The 13,078-nt window shown below is 39.4% G+C and overlaps 1 protein-coding gene across 1 annotated transcript; it reads left to right on the top strand.

The window, feature by feature from the left end:
- The first annotated feature begins 2,594 nt into the window (after nt 1–2,594).
- On the top strand, nt 2,595–3,942 carry LOC140239147 (uncharacterized). The gene is made up of 2 exons (XM_072319054.1): nt 2,595–3,119; nt 3,652–3,942. The coding sequence occupies exons 1-2, from the start codon at nt 2,649–2,651 to the stop codon at nt 3,940–3,942; spliced, it is 762 nt and encodes a 253-aa protein (XP_072175155.1). The 5' UTR covers nt 2,595–2,648.
- Nucleotides 3,943–13,078: the final 9,136 nt, after the last annotated feature.

Genomic DNA, 13,078 nt, shown 5'->3' with positions numbered 1-13,078 from the left:
AAAAACAAAACCGTCGAGGTTGATCTATGTTTGCGATCTCGCATCCAGCTATTGTTTAACAACCTTTAGTCTCGAGCCGGTCCGTCATCGAAACTATCACAATAACAAGCTTCAAAATTAAGATAACAAAGCCAGTTGAGCACTGCTAACTATCACATGCCGAGAAGTGACATTTACGATTAATATCAATGAGCCACCGTTGGGCTGCAGAAATAAATCAACAGATATTAATCATCAACTAATAGCTCATTACCGGCATGGTGAGGGGTAGAAACAATGTAAACGTCACATGCTTTTCGTTGGCTACACTTGTTAATGCCTGAGTGAACTAGGGCTCATAGGTGAAGTTCCTTTCGACGGTTCAAGATGATTGTTGAGAGTGTCGCTTAGTTTCGGGAATGACATCTTAAAACAGGTACTTCGTATACTAGTATGTGGATTTTTCGATCGCACTTTACGTCTCGGTTATACTTAGCTAACAGTTTTACCCCGAAGTGACATATAGGAAAATCGACTCGATGTGAGCACTTTGGGAACTGAATCAATTCATTAACCCTTTCACTACCATGGGCAATCTGTGTATACATACGAAGCCGATGAAACTTTGAGATGTCCTAAGGGGGCTTAAGAAACGTCGTGATAAGAGAAACAAAAGGGCGTTAACCCTGTATGAAGTCTATTGAGTTGAAACCCTCTGCTTTTCAGCTGTTGTCTTCTATCTTCTACGATTGAACGGGGGGGGGGGGGGGGGGGGAAGGGTGACAAAGAGACCAGAAAGAGATACCTCTCATCAGCAGTAATCCAACTCGAGTATATGCCAAAGCACAAGGATGTGAGCCCGTACTGATAAGATTGCCATAAACTTAAGAAAAAACTAGAAACGTCGCTAAGGCGACTGGTATGCCTCCGCCATAATGCATGATTCTCCTAATAGGTCTATAGTACATGTGGACAATGTGTGATTACATTTTCACAAAATTGGCAAAATATTAAAATGACAAGTTGTCACGAATGTGTTGAATGTTCACCTTCCTTGACCTAGGTTTAATTCCGATGAATAGGAGAGCATGTATTTGGGGATTTAAGGACTTTAACTTGACTTTGACCCATTCATAAGTTTATGCATCGAGTAACTTTCAAGGTACGGAAAAAAAAGTGCCATTTCTGTATTGAAAAGTACATTGTTACCATTTTTATCTGGCCTTTGACCCTAAAATTCATAGGATAATCACTGTCAGGCAGAACATTCAAGATAACTTGAGCCACTTCCGAGATAAGGAGGAAAAAGTTAGTTTAGCACTTTCCCTTGATCTTTGACTCTTGAGGCAAACAAAAAAAGGGGGAAAAAAAAGAAGAAAGTTTCCAGAGAATCTCTATTAGGTTACACATGCATACACCAAGTGTCAAGGAAAAAAAAAAATAATCCTGCTGGCATCGCATGAATATGAGGGAAATAGTAAATTTTTGAAGTGTTGCCCTTGACCTTTGACCCCTGACCTTTGACTCCATGACCCCTAAATTCTCTAGATAATCACTGCCAGTCAGTACATGTATATGTACTATGTTCCATGAAGATACCTTGAACAATTTCCAAGGTACGGAGAAAAAAGTGAAGTTTTAATATTTTTACTTGACTCTTTGACCTCTGACCTTTGACCTCATGACCCCAAACTTTCACCAGAAAATCTTAATTGGGTAATACATGTATACACTAAGTTTCAAGAAAATATCTCCAGGCATTGCGTAGATATGGTGGAAATAGTAAAATTTTACGTATTTGACCTTGACCTTTTGACCTTTGACCTTGAGCATGTGCACCCAAAAGATGATAGGCACAACTTCACCCCCTAATACACATACATGCCAAGTTTCATTAGGATACCTCAAAAGGTTTTTTAGTTACGCTGTCCACAAAATTCATTACGGACGGACGGAAGGACGGAAGGACGGACGGACGGAAGGAAGGACGGACGGACGGACAACCCGAAAACATAATGCCTCCGGCACCACTTCGTGGCGAAGGCATAAAAAATAAAAATGTTGGATTGAAGAGAAACGCTAGACCCGATTTTATCGCGTTTTTCTGCTTACGGATACTCTGCCTGTCCCACTTAGCTAGACTCTAGATTCACGCTGATCACATCGTTTCTATTTTGACGAACAGGTTTGGTTACACGGACAGCGATACAGCTCATAGACAATAATGTTCAATTCAGGTTCAATTTCAGGTAAATGTTCTCATATTCCCCAGCCTTCGAAAGATCCACATTTTCCTCTTTTTCAAAACTTTTGAGGATGTATTTTCTTTATTTTTTTTTTCTCGTAATGTATGGCATTCGATATCAGAACTACAACAGTACTTATTGTCAAATCTCGATAAACCTTTGCACCCGCTAAGCCGAAAATTGTCAAAAAGTTTTGTCTAACATTAAATTTTCTGTTTATGCGCTTACCAGTCACCTAATATGAAGATACAATATTCACGAGCAATGATATTTGTTCACATGTGACCAGGAATTTACTACTGGGATATATTCATAGTGGTAACCTCAATCTACAGCCTAATACTTAAGGACATATATAAAAGAGAAGCACACCCACATAAGATCCATTTGCATTTGTTCTTAATTATTCTCAGACAAACTCTTATGAAGTCTCATTTCTTGTGTTTCTACTATCAATTTTTCTGTCGGAGAGCAGACGGGTTTGCACCGCACCCTGGCACTCTCCCATGGCCTCGTATTCCCGACGCGCCGATCCAGCACTGCTTTCCGCTGCAGTCGACCCTACCGCCGTCCCACCCTACTCTACCCCGTTCCTACCACCAAGCCGTCGCCGTCACTTCGTCCCGATCCGCCATGATGCCAGATTCCGGACTGGACGCCAAAGCTGCAGTCGGTGGACCCGGTGGGATGGTAGGTACTGGAGTAGGAGGAGTAGGAGGAGGAGGCAGTGGAGGCGGTGGCGGCGGGGGACACAAACGGAAGAGATCATGGTCGAGAGCCGTCTTCACGAGCCTGCAGAGGAAAGGTCTGGAGAAGCGATTCGAGCTACAGAAATATGTCAACAAGCCAGAGAGGCGCCAGTTGGCATCGGCACTCGGCCTCTCTGATGCACAGGTCCGTACAGCACCTATACCATCTATTGGAAGGGATAGTCCATCTTTGTTTATGTGGCACTTTCATAATGCAGCTCAGCACATTGTCAAACAAAGTGTCGATATAGTGACCTTGTGAAACAAGTTAAAAGCCAATGCACAAAAGCCAAACGTCCCTGTCGATTTATAATTATATGATGATGTTGTAGACACAACACGCTGAGAAAAAAGAAAAAAGAAAAAAAAATACGCTCGCACAAGTAAATAGTACACAGCGCTCATCTAATCATGCAACTACATTGTATTGACCTTTCGTCACTCGATTCCGCTCTTTGAAATTGTCTTATAGTAGTTCGTTATAGCACAACGTAAATTCGAACATCTAAAATGCAGATTGGTGGTTTGATTTTTCATTCTTGTTATGATTAATATTACTATTATTATTATTATTATTATTATTATTATTATTATTATTATTATTATTATTATTATTATTATTATTATTATTATCATCATCATCATCATCATTATCATTATTTCACTTTTCATTCCAGGTGAAAGTATGGTTTCAAAATCGGCGGATGAAATGGCGCCACACGCAGCAATTCAAGCGTCTGCAGCAGCACGGCGATCAGCACGAGGCGAAGGACGGACGAGGAGACCAGCATCATGTGCATACGGACAGTGACGACTCGAGCAACAACGGACTCGCCCGCACTGACGACACGCTGGTCTGTGAGACGCGGTATTGTACACCTGCCCCTGTGTCTCTCATTGACAACAATAACATCGACATTAGGGACGACGAAAAGAACACTTCTGCAAACGTAGGTGGCGTCAATTAGCGACATCCGGGTACCTGAATGGACCTCTCCTACGGACGGTGTGATTTGATAATATTCAATGCATTTTGTAAATGGCGCCACATTGGATTCAACGCAATACAGACAGTGGGTAGGCGTTAAAAATTAATGACAGACGTCTGTGGTAGGTACTCGTATGTAGGGAAACGTGAAAAGATCGTTTCATAAACGGCCATATACGTGTACACTTAACTTATGCACGAACAGACGACCGTTACCAAATAGGAATATCAATATCTCCGCAAGATGCACTGCAGGCCGCAAATCACTGTCTGGGAGACAGTTTGTCTTGAGAAAACTACGCCGCACAAGCCATGTAATCATGTCAACCTCTTAGTTTAACCTTGCATCAGAGTCTAATAAGCTGCAGTATTGAAACCAATATTGTAATTCTGCTGTTGGGGAAGACTTACACTGAATAAGTCAGAGTCAAAAGTACTCAATAGTTCATAATTTTATGAGACAAAATGGGACATTTTCTACGGATGTAAGTCAACGAAAAGATAAAAAAACAAAATCATCCATTCAAATTCCATTCGAGTTTTGTTTTTATTCTACTGATCTGCGGCCCGTTTCATAAAACTTGTCATCAGTGACAAGTTGTCATAGATGTGACAAGCTACGGAAATCCTTGTATCTGATTGGCTGAGAGCAAATTTGTCATAAAAATATGGCAGTTGTCACTGATGACATGTTTTATGAAATGGGCCCCAGAAGGCAAAATGTTTAGTGTAAAAGTGATAGCACTCCGAGGTGTCCCACCGTCGATTCGTTACAATGAATAAGTCTTCTTCAGCGTCACACCTTGTAACAGTTACGTGTAGGAACAATCGCATGACGTAAAAGCTGCATTCTGAATGGTGAATGCGCATATCGAGGGCTAATGTTTCCCGCAAAGAAATAGAGGCCACTCCGTTCTTTAAGATTGTATTAGACACGGAGCGCGTCCTGTACATGTACTTGTCATTTGATTAGAGTGGTTTTGTATATGACATAAAATGGATGGTGCATTATAGTGAATATCTCCTTGTGAATTTATTGTAAATACGAAGGGTCGGCAAGAAAATACGCATCTCAGGTATCCCCCTACACAACAAAGCATCCCAGTTAATGTTCAAATTCATAAAATTCTTCCGTTGAGATGTTTTTTTTTTTATCATAACATAATTACTGATTGACAGAATGCCCTATACATCGACTGATTTGTCAATCAATTGCGATCCCAGTTAATGTAGTAACACGCAACAAGTGTGATTAAGACGGATAAATATTGTGAACTTCTGACTTCATCGTCTTCAAACTGAACTGGAATGCTGCAATATCTCCTGGAATTCTCATCTTCCAGTTTGTGAATCACCTGACGGTCGACAAAACATTCAGTCATGAAGAGTATATACGCCATGTTGTGCGCATCTGACTTTAGTATCGTCTTGAAACCCGAGGACAATTGTGGGAAAGAAATTTTACACCGAGATAAGCTGGTCCTTTATTTCTCTTAATTCTCCTCTAAAAATGCTTGATTATGGTTGATATCCAGAAAAATTTAGTGAGGCAAGACTGCAAAAACTCTCTGAAGACCACAACTAAAAGTGAAATGTCGACAAGACGTCTGTAATTTCATATACTAAAAGTCCATTAACTCTAATTTCGAATTAATTGTTGCTAAAAGAAAATGAGGTTGTGGTACATCATTTCAACACATTACTTTGTTTAGGGTCATTAGCTGGTATTAAAAAAAATGCCATTTGACCGGGTATTTCCAATCCAAGTGCTCCCTTTACGCATAAGAGCCTCGGCGATAATCCAGTCCAATGTATCATGCCGAATATCAATTTTTAATGTGCATAATGTTTTTTTTCCTCAAACTCCCCACATTCAAACGTCAAAAAAAAAATAAAATGAATAAACAGACAAACAAACACACATAACACAATACTGATAGTAGTTCGTCATTGAATGGATTCTTGTGTTCGGTGTGTACGTGCTTATCAGCGTAAAGAATTTGTTGCATTACTGTTGCATTTTGTTTCCTTCATATGACAACTATACTCTATTATACACAATAATCGTGTAAAGTACTCAACACTTTGTACGGGGCGTCTCCGGAAATTGGGTTAATATAAATCCTCAACTAAAACATAAATTCTGCGAAATTATGAGTGCGACCAATACCCTTAGATCTACGCTTCATTACCGCTACGTCCTTTGGAAACCAGCAATGAACAGCTGTCGTAAACATACTGCATGTAAATTGATTAAGTGTGTCATTCATGGAGGAACTGCAATTGACGTTATTTTTTCGTTATGTTCCGATAATGTCATCAGGGGCCAGTTTGGGCTGGTTCTTTACCAAGATGTTCCCCATGTCAAAACAAATGAATGGATATAAATAGACTTTTAGAAGAAATTGACGTATATACGAGACTCTGTATACAATAGAGTTTTATTTATACCTCTAATAGGATCGCCATCATTGCCCTATCACTGGTATCGTGCCCTCACATGACACTGTTACAATGTCTCCCTATAAAGTTTATGATTCTTCACTTCACCTAACTGTGCTGGGAGAATAGAAGCGAATGAATCCGAAACTGTAATAAAAAAAAAATAAATAACCTCACCGAAAGGCGACTGTACCTCTCGCGCCAAAACAAAAAGGCAAATTTTCCGCGGGTACGTCAGCGAGTGCCCGTACTTTTCTCATCAATTCGTAGGAAGCCATTTCGGTGTACATTTCCGATTCCTAAAATATTTACTTAATGTTCTGCTCGGAGCGTGTGAGGTCTGCAGGAGTGAAACGAGACATGCGTGCGGAAGAAGACGGCCCGACGCAGACTCATGACGAGCTAACTGGGCTGAAACTCGCTCAAGTGGGGCATGACAAGACAATGGCGAAAGCTATTCTGTGGGGTTGCAGAAAGAGGGGGGGGGGGGGGGTTCGAGGGCTGCATACATCCAGACGCCGGATTAGACAAGCATTAATGAAATGTTTTTGTTGTTGATGATAATGTACTTGTTGCTTTGTTTCATCCTTTGTCTAAACTTTATGAATGAAATCGATGAGAAATCATGATTAAAATCCTGCTGGAAACAACCGTAGAATTTCAAGTCCAGTTTCTTTATCGATCATTGCGAGATTTTGTCTTCTCTGCAACTTTTGTGTAACATTTCCATTGGGTTAAGTTAAATTGTTTATGTACAACATCTCCATTAGAGGCTATTGCTCTCTCTCCCTCACTCCTTCTAAAGATGACAATCCGAGAAAGTGAGAAACATCCGCCATTATCATATCCTGCCTGACTAGACACTCTTTACACAGATAAAATATAAAATTCCATACACCCATATGTCTATCAGAAGTGGAATGGGTCTTTGAATGTTTCGACAGTGTTTACATGACATTTGAATACTATGCGCTTAGATGGTGTTGACGTGACCAAAATAATAAGACACATGTTACAGCCCGCGAAACAGCTAATTTAAGGAGAAATAAAAAAAGACAAATTTAATTTCTTCTTCCTATCTAAATGCTCAAAAACATCAACTATGTGCAGCTCCGACGTAAAGTTGGAGTGAAAACAGTCAAAGCGATTTCCTCAGAATGGTCATTATCAAGGCTATACAGGGAGAGTATTGTCAATACATACATAATCTTCCCAAAACTCTACGAATGATGAGGCTGCCAAGAGGTTAAAAACGGCAAGTCGCCCCCGTGTGCACCCAATCCCGCGCGCCCCCAGTGGCGAGCATAAAATCGACACCTCCTTGATTGCAGGCGCTGCATGACAAGGGTTGACGACGTAATTTACAACGCTTCGGACCCACGCGCACTGTTTATCCTGACACCCCGAGCAGTCGCGACGGGTCCCCTGCTCGGTCCGAATGACTTTTGTGAACAAATAGTCGAATTTATGTGATCTATGCATGACAATGAGTTACACACGAGTTGCATGCTTCCATGACCGACGTAACTCATTTCTCTTTTTTTCTTTTTCTTTTTTTTTTTTAGATCGTTTTCAATGCGGAGATGTTTCGCGGAACCGTCCATCTTGATACGCATCTGCCAAAAACGCCATCTCTTCAAAGATTTTAACTTCAAATGTTTCAGAATAAATTTAAACTTCTTTTTGTTGATAACTCAAACTTTGTAACATGTTTTAGAATACTTGAAATGTCACGTATACATAATGTTCAAGTTTGTGAGCGATTTAATGCACGATGAAATCGGAAACAAAGATATCTAAACAAAACAAAAAACGTTTAGAGTACGATAGGTGTTCTTATACGTGGGCACTTTCGTCCATGTTAAACGTTGACTTTTATAAAGAGTGAAATTAGTAAAACAGAACAGTGGAAATGCCATTCATTATAGGCCAAAATACACACACAAAAAAATAATAGTACCTACGTCAAATATCACAAGTCACAAATTATGCTGATTAGCAACAGTACAAAGTGCACTGTACCATGATTTTCCGCCCAAAAGCCTTTCCACTGATTTGTCTAACATAGCCCAGGTATACGGACAGTTGATGCTCAATCACATCAGCACTGGACCGTATTAACTTTTCAAATTATGATATACTAGTACACAGCAATTCAAGAGAATCGACGACTAAAAATTCTGTTTTCTTACATGCTCAATATCTATTGTAAAAGATTTTGTGTTAAATTGATTTTGTGTCAATATCAATTTATCAAAATCATGTGACCACGTATAGATGAGTCAATCTTTAACTGACCACTTCACTTTTCGGTAAACGGACATGTGACTATGACAGGGATTACGATTTAATTTCGCGCATAACTGATTTGATCTAGGATTTTACATGATTAGTTTCATGTGCATGGCCGCTAAAAAAAAAGAAGAAAGACATGCTTCTAAGCAATTACGACGGCTTTATAAACCCATTTTAATAGCGATTATAAAAACCTTTCCTTTAATTCAAAATGGAAATATACTGAACGGAAGACTGGACGTCCGAGACAAGCCATGACGGTGTACTCCCTAATTTGTGCTAATTTTGGAATTGCCCAATATTATTCCTTCGCCCAATATCCTTCAATTTTTGCATCTCTCGCGCTGACGTATAATCATGATGAAGAAATAACTAATATTACTTTGCTCGTCCGTTTTCTCTTGATACTGAGTAAACATTGTGTTTCCGACTTAGTAAGAAACATACAGAACAATACAACTTTAATTCTGCTGGAACAGGAAATGTACTGAAAAAGGGCCTATATCAAAGTATACTGTATATAAAGCCATTATCTTAAGCACGTTTTAAGTACGTTGGGACGACATAGTAGACGGGCCCGTAGACGGATGACGCAATGAATTTGTACGTGCTTTATGCCGCTGTTGACAAGACTATATTCCATACAAAGTGAAATTGCATTGCAAGGCAACCTGTCTGTTCATCCTAATAAGAAAAGTTATCAGTACAATCCAAAACAAAATGCTTAAGACGGGTGTCTCCACAACTACGATACGAAAGACATCACTTATAATATAACAATTGGGAAACTTTTGGGTAACTCCGATCAATTACAATGAAATTTAACTTAATTAGAGCAACGAAAATATCTCAACACTTAACAAACAAGGAAAAGGGTCAGATCAGTATATTTGCGCATCTCGATATCTCTACTTCCCTCACAAATATCCTTGGCAACCGCCTACATGTTTGTCTGTAAGGATTACCATCACGTCATGTTGGAAAAGCTGATCCAGGCCGTCAATATAATTATACGACTCAAAGAAGAAATCCATCTTAAAAATGAATAAACTTCAAAAGAAAAAAAAAACATTCCCTACAAAATGATACAAAAATGAAAAAAAAAATCAGATAAGAAATAAGGATGACATGACTGGTTGAAATTTCACATTTTTTTCCCCGGAAAACATTTTCTTGACCAGTCCTTATGAATATTCAAATGAGCGACTTGATGATGTCATATCCTCACATTTTTTTCATGTGTATTTTATATACGAATTTTTGGGGAAAAAAATGTTACTTTTAGCTAATACAAGTAAAAACATGTTCCCATACCAAGATATCCATACCAATATCAGAGTTGATATTTAACTATTTCATTTTGGGTGGTTTTAAGACAAGTTTTACATTTATACAGTTGAAACATGAGATTTTTGTCATTTTTGTACATGACATGAATGAGAAATTGTGAGAGCATGACATCGTCAACTTGCTGATTTGAATATTCATATGGACTGGTTAAGAAATGTCTTCCGAAAAAAAGTGAAATTTCAAAAATGTCATATCTTCCTATTTGTCATCTGATTTTTGTCATTTTTGTATCGTTCTGTAGGATTTTTTTTTTTCTCTTTCTTTTGAAGTTTATTTACTTTTGGGGTGGATTTCCTCTTAAGTGAACTCAACAGCCTATCGATAGACACTAGGGTTAAAAAGGGGAAAAAAAAGACATTTGAAAATTTGAACCACTTAGCGGTCAGTAATGTATCTGCCTCTCATTGGACGCAAAATACCATTAGAAATGGGGGAAAAATATCATAACCTCGTCCTTTAATGTGTGCGTGTGTGTTTTATGTGACTGTGCGTAAGTATGCGTGCATGTGTTTTGTTTGTGTGTGTATTTATTTCAGTGTGTCTGTGAAATGTACAATAGAATAAAGGATAGCAAGAAAACACGGGTTTCAATTCCCGTAAAATGCACGACTACAGGCATAATTATATCCTGCATACCAGTAGGTAAAACAGAAATGTATCAAATGTACCCGTCGAAGGCCAATTCCGGACTACTTTGCGGGAAACACTGAAAGATGCGATTTCGGCATCGCTTTGAAAAACCACATACAGTATATATAATGATTATTGTATCGGATCATAACTTGGAGGTAATTCAGTGACGGGTGAAATACCCGCATGATGAAGGCTGCTAATAAAACTTGATGAAGACATTTTAATTGATCTGTTTTTACACTCGTTTCTTCTTAACGAGTTCATAAATAAGTGCAAAGGAGCGTGTAGGCTGGAGTCATCCCCGTATCAATCACAATCAAGTTCGGGGGAAAAAAAAAAAGTACTCAGTAGTAGGCCTACTGTGTATAGTTACACGCTACAGTTACGCTCTGACATTTATTAACACTTATGATACACTCCATTTCGGATGAATAAATGTCTCGTTCTGAAGAGTAATTTCTATTTTTATCAATCTATTATTATTTTTGCCTTTCAATAAGTGAAAGTTCAGTAAAAAGACAACGTGACTACGCCCATTCTTCTTAGCTGCCCCCCCCCCCCCCAATAATCACAACAAAATGAAGAAAATTTTTACCCCTCGCCCTTTTTACCTCTATCTTTTATCTGGCTGCCAACATTCAGAGATTAAACTCATCAGGGAAAAAAAAAAAAAAAAAAAAAAGCTATCTGGGAGTGTTCATACTTTGTGTAATTCTCCAAATCAAGGACGCTTTTTCAATCTCTTGGCAGGACGTGGAAAGATTTTCTTTTTCTTTCGGGGAGCCTCCTGCAGAATGAGGGACGTTGCAGCTCTGGCTACGATCCGATATCAACCCCGTGACCTTGACATTCACATGACCTTCTTCTCATCAAGATCACTTACACATGACTCGCACGACTCCATATCCAGATATTTATCACCACCAAAAAACCAATCTCTCGCGGCGATCCAAGACCGCTTGGAGTTTTCCTCGCTGCGAAAATGGACACAATTATGATCGCGACGTTTTGTTGACACCCCAGTATCGTTTCTCTTTTTGATATCCGCTGCGAGAAGGGAAAAAAAAAAGAAAGAAAAGATGTTATTAAAAATCATATCTTAAAAGTGGTGGCTAATAGAGAGTGACAAACAGAGTATCGATGATGCAGCTAGCAAGCATCTTTGATGGGAGTCAGCCCAATTGGAGTTGTCGGTGAGGTTTGTAACCCAAATCACTGGCAATCAGACCTGGGTTGGTCTACGGAGGCCCCGCGGATGGGACGGGATGATCAAGTCAACTATAATTGATTCTTTAAATATTTGCGTCTCTCTCCGCAGCCATCGCCCGCGGGCGCTGCGCTATTGAATTATGAGGTTTTATGACGCTGTCAGGCCCGGCGGATTTTCGACGGCGCGACAACTACCAGCTCGAATAAGAAGTGGGGGGAGAGGGTGCAGAACGTGATGTGTACAGCATTATTCGGGCCACCGAGAGATTGAGATCTTGAACCTGCGTTTAAATTTGGAACTATGTCTAGCTCGCTCAATATACACAAGTCGATCAAATTAGTTCGCGACAATACACGAAGAGGAAGATGGTAAGGAGTAGCCACATGAAAATCTCGGTACTAGTCTCAAAGCTAATTTTTGGTTTGCCCTCGATATGAAGAAGATACCAACGCACATGTGCTTGGTCAATAAATGTGCCCTAAAAGATGTTTACTAGTTAATATCTGACACATTTTGGTAACGCATTGTTAGGTCCGCGCAAAGGGCAAGACCTGCGTATCAGCCAGCGCAAATCGACAGATCACGTCACGTCCTTGGAAGATCAATGCACTGATGCACTACCAAGATAACAGTTGTATCCTTATACACACAGCTCTAAAGGGGTCACGATTAATCTAATCTTATAATCAATTTGTCAAAAACACATAAAAACACTCCCAACGGACATAAAAGACGCAGTGAAAAAACAAACAAACACAAAAGGTCGTTCTCGAGTAGAGCTAAACATGGCATTTGAACTACAGGAATGCAAGCGATGTGTTCTACAAATTATGACCATTCTTAATTCTACTTGGTTTAAGTTGTGTAATGATTCAGTTTCAAATGAGATCGTTCACTCAATGACTATGCAATGGATATCTCTTATATTTCTAGAGTAATGCAAGTGCATGCAGTATTTTTTTTTTTCTTTCGTGTGATTTATCGAGAGGAACCCCGCTATAACGACCATGGATACGAAATTTCGTATGAACGAGAGGATTTTACCGGTAAACGTGCCATTATTTCCCTCCGCTATTTGCTATGTCCGTTTTAACGAGATTTCGTTAAAACGACAAAATTCTTGTGCAGACTGCATGTCTCGCTATAACGGGGTTCGCCTGTAGTATGAACAACACAGGAGACTTCA

The sequence above is a fragment of the Diadema setosum genome, chromosome 1, assembly GCF_964275005.1.
Source record: "Diadema setosum chromosome 1, eeDiaSeto1, whole genome shotgun sequence".
In the NCBI taxonomy this organism is placed as follows: Eukaryota; Metazoa; Echinodermata; class Echinoidea; order Diadematoida; family Diadematidae; genus Diadema; species Diadema setosum.
Note: the sequence above shows the minus strand (reverse complement) of the source record. Positions and strands in the feature narration are given on the sequence as shown.

Bases quoted from the DNA above. Each gene is read 5' to 3' on its own strand.
- LOC140239147 (XM_072319054.1), top strand. From the start codon at position 2,649: ATGAAGTCTCATTTCTTGTGTTTCTACTATCAATTTTTCTGTCGGAGA. The intron at 3,120-3,651 runs GTCCGTACAGCA...TTTTCATTCCAG, and splicing joins TCGGCCTCTCTGATGCACAG to GTGAAAGTATGGTTTCAAAA.